Here is a 12296-nt window from a genome sequence, read left to right on the forward strand (position 1 = left end):
ACTTTAGCTCAGGTCTGCAAGCAGATGACAGGGCACCACTTTTTTTTTTAAAATTAATGCTTTATGTAGTCATGCAATTCCCTCTAAAATTTGCACGGATATGGAGCCATGACCTCAGATTTAATGGCACAGGAGGGCAAGTTATCAGGTATTTGATTTATAAGTAATAAGAAATTCTGCAAATGAAGATTTATTTTGGCATTTTTTAATTGCAAGATTACCTGAAATGGCTAAAAAAAAGTAGTTACTATTTCACCTTATTATTATGTCTATGAAATTTCTGTCTTTATAGCATGTTTATTTGAAATCATGTACCACAAATAAAACCAGAGGTAGAAAACGGCACACCAGATAACAAACCTAAAACAAAACAGAACAAATAAACAAACAAAAAGACCACACTACCTTACAAACTTTTCTGAACCAACTATGTTCAAGAATTAAGAAGTTGAACCCCTTTCCTCTGTCCACAAACACGGCTGGTAAAAACAATGCCTTTTGGCTTTATGCAATCTATGCATGTTCTCGGCACTTAATTAGCTTTTTAAAAGCCAGCTTAAAGTCTTCATTAAAGCTTGTATAGAGCAGAGGGTTGATCAGAGAATTAACATAACCAAGCCACGTCAAAAAATCAGCCACTTCAGAGGACACTGTGTAGATACTCAGACCCACAATCAACTCTTTGATGAAAAATGGAAGCCACGACAAAATGAATGCCCCCAAAATCAGTCCTAGGATGCGTGCTGCCTTGCGTTCCCTGGTACTAGAGATCTGCTGACGTTCTCCTGGGTGATCTAGATCATTATCGAAGGAAGGGATCCTGATAGAGTTGTGGATCTTTTCAAACTCGGTGGTAGGGTCTGAGGTGGAGAAATCAGACACACAGAAAGTCTGTGTAAGTTTACAACTCGCAAAAGAATTTTGGCTATCCGTGCTTCTGTTGCTTAAGTGCCGGCTTGATCCTCTTTTCTGGTAAAGGCTCTTGGCTGCATGGTAGATCCGGTAATACAGAATAAGTATCAAAGTCAAGGGGATATAAAATGCTCCAAGCGTGGAGTAAATGGTGTAGATGACATGGTCATGCTGGATGGTGCACTCACTAGGAGGTGGGCTGAGTTGACGGTGGCTTCTCCAGAACAGGGGGGGCATGGAGATGAAGATAGAGATGGTCCAGACAGTGAGAATCATCAGCCCAGCCCTCTTGGCGGTCCTCTTCCTGGCATATTCAATAGCATTGGTGATGGCCCAGTACCTGTCTAGGGCAATCACACAGAGATGGAGGATGGAGCAGGTGCAGCAGGTCATGTCCACACTCAGCCACACCTCACAGATGAAGTACCCTAGTTTCCAGCTGTCCATGACAATGTACATGATGCTCAGTGGCATGACAAGTACTGCCACCAGGAGATCCGTCACAGCCAGGGAACAGATCAAGTAGTTGGCAGGCTGGTGGAGCTTCTTGGTGGTACAGATGGCCATGATCACTGCCAAGTTCAGTAACATGGTCAGGGTGGTGATGATCACCAGAGTCATGGAGATGAGCATCTTTTCAGTGATGGTCTTGGGTCTTGCAGCCACACTGGCTTCTGCGGTACAGTTAGTGATATTCATGTTTTCCCTGTTTCAATCTACACTGTGGAGAAGCTGTTGGTTATTTTCCTTCAACTGGAAATCACTTAGACTTCAATGCCTCTCATTTATATGAAGACTGTAGTTTCTTCAGCTATGTAGTTTCTTATGTTCCGGTTTGTATGGGTAAAGGGAAGCACCACATCATTTCTTCTGAGGGTTCCTGGAAGATAGTATGCTACTGGTTAATGAATGAAAAAGTCATATTTTTCCCCCTGGAAAATGTTATTGTATTTCAGTACTCATAAATTCTTTACACATTTTTGATATAATTTTCTTTTTATCTCTAGGTATAAAGTTTACCTTTACATTATTTTTCAAAAGATACTTTTTAAAAAATTGATGTATAGTTGACTCACAATATACATAATTTCAGGTATACAACATAGTGATTCATAAATCTTATCCTTATGCTGTGCTAACCACAAATGTAGCTACCAAAAAGAAACTTTTTAAAAAGTTAAGTTCCCAAACTCTCATGGACATTATCATCTTTTAAGTCTTCTTGCCACCTGAATTACTTTCTTATTTATATTTATTAATGTATATATGCACTTAAACATAAAGTATTTTTTTTTATTTGGAAACATATATTCACCTTGCATCATACTTTAAAATTCTGGGACATTATAGAAAAAAATTATTTTGTTTATAATAAGCAGACTTCAAAGCAGTTTTATTTTTGTTTTTGTTTTTTTTTTTAAGATTTTTATTTATTATTTATTTGACAGAGAGATTACAAATAGGCAGAGAGGCAGGCAGAGAGAGAGGAGGAAGCAGGCTCCCTGCTGAGCAGAGAGCCCGATGCGGGACTCAATCCCAGGACCCTGAGATCATGACCTGAGCCAAAGGCAGAGGCTTAACCCACTGAGCCACCCAGGTGCCCCCAGACTTCAAAGCAGTTTTAAAGTTTCATAGCAAATGCTCAACTCCAAAGATATTTTAGTGTCACCATGAAATTGTGCAACTTTTGTCTAATTATTTCTGACATTTTACTTATACCACTGTGCATGTCTTTGGAGAAAAGAGAGAAAAAAAGCATATAACATTACTTTGATGTTTATGGCAAATTGTTCTCAGAGTAACACAGTAAATTGACAGTGAAACAGCATCATCACCAAGGTCAAAGAATTCCACATTAAAAAAAAAGTCTTTAGTTTTGGTTGACATTTTTGTTCTTTCAATTTCTATTTATCTATCTATCATCTACCTATCTATCTACCTATCTATCTATCTATCTGTCTATCTAGCTCTATCATTTCTCTCTCTCTATCTACCTACCATCTATGATCTGCCTCTTAGATAGTTGTGATTAAACTAGGCAATCAGTGAGATAGTGACATTTATTGAATGCATAGTTGTAAGGAATTAAAAAAAAAAAGGTACAACAGTCCCCCTTATGTGTAGTTTTGCTTTCCACACTTTCAGTTACCTTGGTCTTCAAGCCTATGATCCTCTTTCTGATGAATCCTCAGAAGGTCAATAGTAATGTATCGCTATGTCACAAACCTGCATCACTCACCTTACTTCACCTCATCACGAAGGCATTTTATCCTCTCACATCATCACAAGAAAGGTGAGTACAGTAAGGTAATTTGAGAGACTCCATTCATATAATGTTTATTATGGTATACTGTGTGTTTTTTAAAGACTTTATTTATTTATTTGAGAGAGAAAAAACAGACAGAGCATGAGTTAGGGAGGGACGGGCAGAACGAGAGGCAGAAGCAGACTTCCTTGGGATCATGACCAGAATGGAAGGCAGATGCTTAACTGACTGAGCCATTCAGGCACCCCTACAGTATATTGTTATAATTTTTCTATTTTTTATTAGTTGTTGTTGCTAATCTTTTTGTTGTACCTAACTGATAAGCTTTGTCATAGGTTTGTAAATATGGGAAAAGACAGTACATACAGGGTTCAGTACTATCTGTGATTTCAGGTATTCAGTCTTGGACCACATCTTCTGCAGGTAAGGGGGGACTACTGTAAGCTTATATATGAATGTATATTCATGAAAACAACACGATCAAAATCCACGTAGGAATATTCACAGCCAATGGCTGTTTGTCAGAACATTGATCAAATCCTCTGATTTGTCTCTGTGGGATTAGGTCCAGGAAAACTTCAAAGACAATGGCAGTTATAAGAAGGGACATAGATTGATGTGGATTAGGCTTAACAGACATTTTCAAATGAGGGCAGGAGCAGGTGAGGCATGTATGAAATGGAGAATGGAGTGGATGAGAATCTTTGGGTAGACTGGGGGCTGGAAGTCAGGGGTGTAGGAATAAAAATCTCCAGCCAGGCTGAGAGCTATCTAGCTCTGGATTTAATTTCTTCTGCCCACTGGGAAAAATCAAGAAGACTGGGGTATGGTTACCATTTATTCTTTAGATATAAAAAGTAAAAGAAAATGATTTCATTAAAGACAAAAAATGGGGAAATTGTTTTTAAAACAGTCTTTATCTTTCTGCAGTGAAATGAGAATCATTCTGCCTCTCTGTTTTCATTATGCCTTTTATTTATTTATTATTTATTTCTTTTCAGTGTAACAGAATTCATTGTTTATGCACCATACCCAGTGCTCCATGCAATACCCACAACCTGGCTCCCCCAACCTCCCACTCCCACCCCTTCAAAACCCTCAGATTGTTTTTCAGAGTCCATAGTCTCTCATGGTTCATCTCCTGTTCCAATTTCCCTCAACTTCCTTCTCCTCTCCATCACCCCATGTCCTCCATGTTATTTGTTATGCTCCACAAATAAGTGAGACCATATGATTCTTGACTCTCTCTGCTTGACTTATTTCACTCAGCATAATCTCTTCCAGTCCCGTCCATGTTGATACAAAAGTTGGGTATTTATCCTTTCTGATGGAGGCATAATACTCCATAGTGTATATGTACCACATCTTCCTTATCCATTTGTCCGTTGAAGGGCATCTTGGTTCTTTCCACAGTTTGGTGACCGTGGCCATTGCTGCAATAAACATTGGGGTACAGATAGCCCTTCTTTTCACTACATCTGTATCTTTGGGGTAAATACCCAGCAGTGCAATTGCAGGGTCATAGGGAAGCTCTATTTTTAATTTCTTAAGGAATCTCCACAGGATTTTCCAAAGTGGCTGTACCAACTTGCATTCCCACCATCAGTGTAAGAGGGTTCCCCTTTCTCCACATCCTCTCCAGCACACGTTGTTTCCTGTCTTGCTAATTTTGGTCATTCTAACTGGTGTAAGGTGGTATCTCAATGTGGTTTTAATTTGAATCTCCCTGATGGCTAGTGATGATGAGCATTTTTTCATGTGTCTGATAGCCATTTGTATGTCTTCATTGGAGAAGGGTCTGTTCATGTCTTCTGCCCATTTTTTGACATGATTATCTGTTTTGTGTGTGTTGAGTTTAAGAAGTTCCTTGTAGATCCTGGATATCAACCTTTTGTCTGTACTGTCATTTGTGAATATCTTCTCCCATTCTGTGGGTTGCCTCTTTGTTTTGTTGACTATTTCCTTTACTGTGCAGAGAAGAGAGAAGAACCACATGATCTTCTCAATTGATGCAAAAAAAGCATTTGACAAAATCCAGCATCCATTCCTGATTAAAATGCTTCAAAGTATAGGGATAGAGGGAACATTCCTGAACTTCATAAAATCTATCTATGAAAAACAGCAAATATCATCCTCAATGGGAAAAAGCTCACAGCCTTCCCCATTGAGATCAGGAATACGACAAGGATGCCCACTCTCACAACTCTTTTTTTTTTTAATATTTTATTTATTTATTTGACAGAGATCACAAGTAGGGAGAGAGGCAGGCATAGAGAGAGAGAGAGGAGGAAGCAGGCTCCCTGCCAAGCAGAGAGCCCGATGCGGGGCTCGATCCCAGGACCCCGGGACCATGACCCGAGCCGAAGGCAGAGGCTTTAACCCACTGAGCCACCCAGGCGCCCCTCACAACTCTTGTTTAACATAGTATTAGAAGTCCTAGCAACAGCAATCAGATAACAAAGAGAAATAAAAGGTATCCAAATTGGCAGTGAAGAAGTCAAACTCTCTCTCTTTTCACAGAGGACATGATACTTTATATGGAAAATCCAAAAGACTCCACCCCAAACTACTAGAACTCATACAGCAATTCAGTAATGTGGCAGGATACAAAGTCAATGTATAGAAATCAGTTGCTTTCTTATACACTAACAATGAAAATACAGAAAGGGAAATTAGAGAATTGATTCCATTTACTATAGCACCAAGAACCAGAAGGTACCTGGGAATAAACCTAACCAAAGAGGTAAAGGATCTGTACTCAAGGAACTACAGAACACTCATAAAGAAATTGAAGAAGACACAAAAAGATGGAAGACCATTCCATGCTCTTGGATTGGAAGAATAAACATTGTTAAAATGTCTATACTTCCTAGAGCAATATATACTTTTAATGCCATTCCGATCTAAATTCCACTGGTATTTTTCAAAGAGCTGGAGCAAATAATCCTAAAATTTGTATGGAATCAGAAGACACCCCGAATTGCTAAGGAAATGTTGAAAAAACAAAAATAAAACTGGCAGCATCACGTTACCTGATTTCAAGCTTTACTACAAAGCTGTGATCATCAAGACAGCATGGTACTGGCATAAAAACAGACACATAGACCAGTGGGACAGAGTAGAGAGCCCAGATATGGACCCTCAACTCTGTGGTCAAATAATCGTTGACAAAGCAGGAAAAAATATACAATGGAGAAAAGACAGTCTCTTCAATAAATGGTGCTGGGAAAATTGGACAGCTTTATGGAGAAGAATGAAACTCGACCATTCTTTTACACCGTACACAAAGATAAACTCGAAATGGATAAAAGACCTCAACGTGAGACAGGAATCCATCAGAATCCTAGAGGAGAATACAGGTAGTAAGCTCTTTGATATCACGCACAGCAAGTTCTTTCAAGATATGTCTCCAAAGGCAGAGGAAACAAAAGTGAAAATGAACTTTTGGGATTTCATCAAGATCATTATGCTTTTATAGTATTTCTGTAGATGTACCTTCTTGAAATTCAAGCTTCCCTACTTCTTCTATGGGTTTTGCTCCACCAACAATACATTCTTTCTTGTAAATTAAATGTTTCCTTCTCTCCTGGATATTTTCCCTTCTTTTCTAGTCACTTTAAACTTGCATTTATATCTGAGACAGGCTGTAACATTGAAAGTGTATGGGCTTTGGAATTAGAGACCTGGGTTGCACCTGAGCCATCCATTAGCTTGGACAAACTCTCTACATTTCTCCCTGTGGCCAACATGTATATTTCTCTATTTGACCCCCTTCTCCTTAATTACATGAAATAGAGTCTTTTTTTTCCTGCAAACATTAATCCTAAGTTATGTTTTTCTTGGGTCCTTGAGGTTTGTTGGAAGAGTACTTTTGTTAGAAGACTTTTGTTAGTTAACTTTTGTTAGAAGATTAGTTCTAAACAAAAAAAGCTTTTCCACTCTGATTGGAAGAATCAGATTCTTCTACTCTTCAATATTCTCAGATTGAGAATATAAAGAGTAGCCTGGATAAGAGACAGAAAACTTTAGAAGTTTTAGTTTGATAATGGAAACAACTAGGAGCCTGCTTCCTCCTCTCTCGCTCTCTGCCTGTCTCTCTCCCTACTTGTGATCTCTGTCAAATAAATAAATAAAATCTTAAAAAAATCAAATAATTCAGCTTCCTCAAGCTTTTAAAAGCTGCTCTTTTTCTGAGCTCCCATTCTAGTTCTTATTTCTCTGGTGACACCATCTTCTTCCTTATTTTGTACCTATTTATTTTTCATTCCTCTCCCTCCCCTTCACTCTACCCCCCAGCTAACTACACATTTCTGGAGAATGGGATGTATGTCTGATTCCTCTTTTTAACTGTCTCCAGTTAAATTAGCAAAAACATTACTGATTGGGGCTATATTGTCAGCCCTTTAATGTGACTTTCTGGTTTATTTCATACCCCAGTCTTTCAGAATACGAGTTAAGTTTTATATCTTGGTGTTGCCAGTCCCTCGAAATTCCTGCATGCATCCAGCTTGCCATCCTTTAGCCTGAAGTTTGTTCCATAACACCATGTAGAACATAATCTTTTGAATAGCTGGATGGGATGAACTGGGGAGCAATTATGGATTGAACTAGTCTGAGAACTGGGTCCTGGAGCTCTTCATTAATAAAGGATCAGAAAGAAAAGGAGGAACCAGGAAGGCAGAGGAGAACAGCTATTCAGGTAGAGGAGAAGGATGAGAGTTAATTCCATCCCAAGACCAGATGAAAACAGTGTATGAAATAAGAGTGATCAGCTATGTAAGTGCTGCTGACAGGCAGTGAGCGATGAGGACTTGACCGTTGGTCTGGGTGATGTGGATGACACCAATGACCTTCACAAGATCCACTTGGTGCTGTGGTAGAGATTGAAGGCTGAATGTGGTGGTTCAAGAAAGAATGAGAAGAAAGGAAATAGAGACATTGAATAAGAACAAATATTTAAAGCGTTTTGCTGAAAAGGGGAGCAGAGAAATAAGGTAGCTGTGGAGGGAGATGTGGGATCAAGTTTGTATTCTTTTTAGGATGAGAGATTGTCTTTTTAAACTGGACTATTTGCAGTTTTCTTTACTGCTATACTGTGTATTCTTTTTATTGGTACTCAGAGCATTTCTGGAGTGAGTGAAATGTAAAAGAGGAAGCAGGGAAGCAATAATGGAAGAAGCTGGGAGTTCGTGGGGCTGGGGGCACCAGGGAAGTAGAATTCTTTGATCAGTTCAAGGGATTATACTGGGGACTGTGAAGCAGACAAAGATGTAGCCATACTCAGGAAATGATCTTGGGTCCCTTTATCTTCTTAAGAAAATAATGGCATGGATTTATAATCACCACCAACTCCTTAGGAGGCAGTATGATGTCTAATTATAACAGTGCTAGTTAAGCAGCCCCTGAAAATTTAAGTATCTTTAGCTTTTTGCATAGCAGGGGAGGAGGAACTATAACACTTAACTCAAAACATCCTCTGCATAACTAGTCCAAACATCAATATCAATATACCAAACTTCCATTAGTCCATTGGAATGGAAAATTAACTGCAAAAATCATAGCTAAAAATGGACATATCCCATGAGGAGTTAATGTATGTCCTTCTTTGGGGGTTTGTAACTTTTAGTTTCTGTCTGATTATGACATGGAAAATACCAGCGCAGTCAAAAGCCATATTTAAATGGTTTTGCATTGAAATTACAAACAGGAGAGAATCACTATAAATCAAATGAGTCAATGTATGCTGCTCTCATTTACTGAGATGCTTCAGAATTTCTGATTTATACTACCCCAGTGACAGAACACCAGGGACAAGAGGTCATGAATATACTCATTTTTAATTTCACCATCTTATCTAGTCTTTCATTGGTTTTCAATAATTATTGTTAATTTTTCAGAAATATCCTTTCATCTCTTCTTTGGTCTCTTTAATTTTGCCTAAATTTCTTCAAATAATTGTAAAATTCTTTAATATAGGCTCTAAGAAATAAAACAAAACAAAACCACACTCAAAAATCTCATAAATACAGAGAACAAACTGGTGGTTGCCAGAGGGAAGACTGGGAGGATAGATGAAATAGGGGAAGGGTGGTATCTCAATGTTGTTTTAATTTGAATCTCCCTGATGGCTAGTGATGATGAACATTTTTTCATGTATCTGATAGCCATTTGTATGTCTTCGTTGGAGAAGTGTCTTGTTCATATCTTTTTTGATATGATTATCTCTTTTGTGTATGTTGAGTTTGAGAAGTTCTTTATAGATCCTGGATATCAACCTTTTGTCTGTACTGTCATTTGCAAATGTCTTCTCCCATTCCGTGGGTTGCCTTTTTGTTTTGTTGATTGTTTCCTTTGCTGTGCAGAAGCTTTTGATTTTGATGAAGTCCCAAAAGTTCATTTTCGCTTTTGTTTCCTTGGCCTTTGGAGACATATCTTGAAAGAAGTTGCTGTGGCTGATATCGAAGTTATGAGATACCACCTGACACCAGTTAGAATGGCCAAAATTAGCAAGACAGAAAACAACGTGTGTTGGAGAGGATGTGGAGAAAGTGGAACCCTCTTACACTGTTGGTGGGAATGCAAGTTAGTGCAGCCACCTTGGAGAACAGTGTGGAGATTCCTGAAGAAATTAAGAATAGGGCGCCTGGGTGGCTCAGTGGTTTAAGCCGCTGCCTTCGGCTCAGGTCATGATCTCAGGGTCCTGGGATCGAGTCCCACGTCGGGCTCTCTGCACTGAAGGGAGCCTGCTTCCCTCTCACTCTCTCTGTCTGCGCCTACTTGTGAGCTCTCTCTGTCAAAATTAATAAATAAAATCTTTAAAAAAAAAAAAAGAAATTAAGAATAGAGTTTCCCTATGACCCTGCAATTGCACTGCTGGGTATTTACCCCAAAGATACAGATGTAGTGAAAAGAAGAGCCATCTGTACCCCAATGTTTATTGCAGCAATGACTACGGTCTCCAAACTGTGGAAAGAACCAAGATGCCCTTCAACGGATGAATGGATAAGGAAGATGTGGTACATATACACAATGGAGTATTATGCCTCCATCAGAAAGGATGAATACCCAACTTTTGTATCAACATGGACGGGACTGGAAGAGATTATGCTGAGTGAAATAAGTCAAGCAGAGAGAGTCAAGAATCATATGGTCTCACTTATTTGTGGAGCATAACAAATAACATGGAGGACATGGGGAGATGGAGAGGAGAGGGAGTTGAGGGAAACTGGAAGGGGAGATGAACCATGAGAGACTATGGACTCTGAAAAACAACCAGAGGGTTTTGAAGGGGCGAGGGGGTGGGAGGTTGAGAAACCAGGTGGTGGGTAATAGGGAGGGCACGTACTGCATGGAGCACTGGGTGTGATGCCAAAACAATGAACACTGTTATGCTGTAAATAAACAAATAAAAAAATAGGTTAAGGGGATTAAGATATACAAACTTCCATTAATAATATAAATAAGTCATGGGGTTGTGAAGTGTATAGACTAGGGAATATAGTCAATAATACTGTACTAACAATGTGTGGTAATATATGGGAACAAGACTTACCATGGTGATCCCTTCTTAATGTATATAAATATGGAATCGCTATGTTGTATACCTGAAACTAATATAATACTGTATATCATCTATGCTTCAATTTAAAAAAGGAAGAAAAAATCTTTAATATGTGCCAGTTTCTGGGGCGCCTGGGTGGCTCAGTGGGTTGAGCCGCTGCCTTCGGCTCAGGTCATGATCTCAGGGTCCTGGGATCGAGTCCCGCATCGGCCTCTCTGCTCAGCAGGGAGCCTGCTTCCCTCTCTCTCTCTCTGCCTGCCTCTCTGTCTACTTGTGATCTCTCTCTGTCAAATAAATAAATAAATTCTTTAAAAAAAATATGTGCCAGTTTCTTTTTTTCTTTCCTTTTTTTTTTTAAAATTTCAGGAGCAGCTGCTTGCCCTCATATTACTAATTTTATCTTTCCAATTATTCATTAAATTCACTTCCTCAGCCTTTGTAAAGAATTTTCTTGGCCTGTCTACAGAAAAAAAGGGGTGGATAGTAGTTTGCTTCTCATTTGGTCTTCACTGGGAGCAAAGGAAGATGTAGAGGAGATACTGGAGTATAGGGTTCTTTATTCTCCTTGTTTATTTAAATTGTGACATGTGACATGTGGTCATTATGAGGTTATTATATTCATAATAACAGGAAAACATTATCATTGTAAAAATCAAACAAAACAGAGTATATAGAGTTTTAGGAGATGTTTAGATATTCTGGACACATGTCTTTTGTCAAAACAATGTTTTGTGAACATTTTCTTCTACTCTGTACTTGGCTTTTGTATTTTTTAATGATGTCTTTTGAAAAGCAGAAGATTTTGATTTTGATGAAGTTTAAGTTATCTATTTTTTTATGATTAGAACTTCCTGTGTCCTAAGAAATGATTTCAAGGTCACAAAGATATTTTCTACACTTTCTTCTAGAAACTTAGTATCTCTAGGTCATCAGGGGGACCTCTGGTGTCCTGTGAGCTTGACCCAGACAATCAGAGGCATCTCACCGTCTGTAGTCCTCCATCCTTGGAATGTGTGCTTGGCCTACTATTCCTACAGTGGGAGCCATTTTCAAGGATACAGCCTTGAGAGAACAATGTGCTGGTGAGACTATCTGGATGATACACATTATTGAACACAGGTAATTCTTTTATATAAACTTTAAAGATTCTGGAGGGTGGATATGCAGAGCTACTCATCTCCTGGCCATCCAAGACAAGCCTCCTGTGTAGTTTCCCTTGGTTATTAAACCTGCCACTTACCAATATGAAGTGGTCTGTCTCTTAGGCTCTCCTTGCCCTCTATGTTCAAGGGGCCAATTTCAGATTTCACCTGAGAAATTCCCAAATTTATGAACCAAAAATTCATGATATATCTTGAATAATTTTTTACATTTTGATATGAGGTAGATGTTGAGGTTTATCTTTATTCTTACATGTGGATGTCTAGTTGTTTCAACAAATTTTGTAGGAAAGACTTTATTTCCCCCTTGAAATGCTTTGATGTCTTTGTCAAAAATCAATCAGTTGTATGTGTCAGTTTATTTTTATGCTCTCTCTCCTGTTTCTTGATCTACCTT

The 12296-nt window shown here is 38.7% G+C and overlaps 1 protein-coding gene across 1 annotated transcript in view; it reads right to left on the reverse strand.

Moving 5' to 3' along the window:
- Positions 1-283: 283 nt before the first annotated feature.
- Positions 284-12296, reverse strand: part of HTR1E (5-hydroxytryptamine receptor 1E) — an 89346-nt gene continuing 77333 nt past the window's right edge. The window contains exon 2 of the mRNA XM_046005955.1: positions 284-1792. Coding sequence (XP_045861911.1) covers positions 514-1611 — 1098 coding nt within the window. The 5' untranslated portion in view covers positions 1612-1792 and the 3' untranslated portion in view covers positions 284-513. The remainder of the gene's footprint in view (positions 1793-12296) is intronic.

This window comes from Meles meles, chromosome 5 (assembly GCF_922984935.1).
Source record: "Meles meles chromosome 5, mMelMel3.1 paternal haplotype, whole genome shotgun sequence".
In the NCBI taxonomy this organism is placed as follows: Eukaryota; Metazoa; Chordata; class Mammalia; order Carnivora; family Mustelidae; genus Meles; species Meles meles.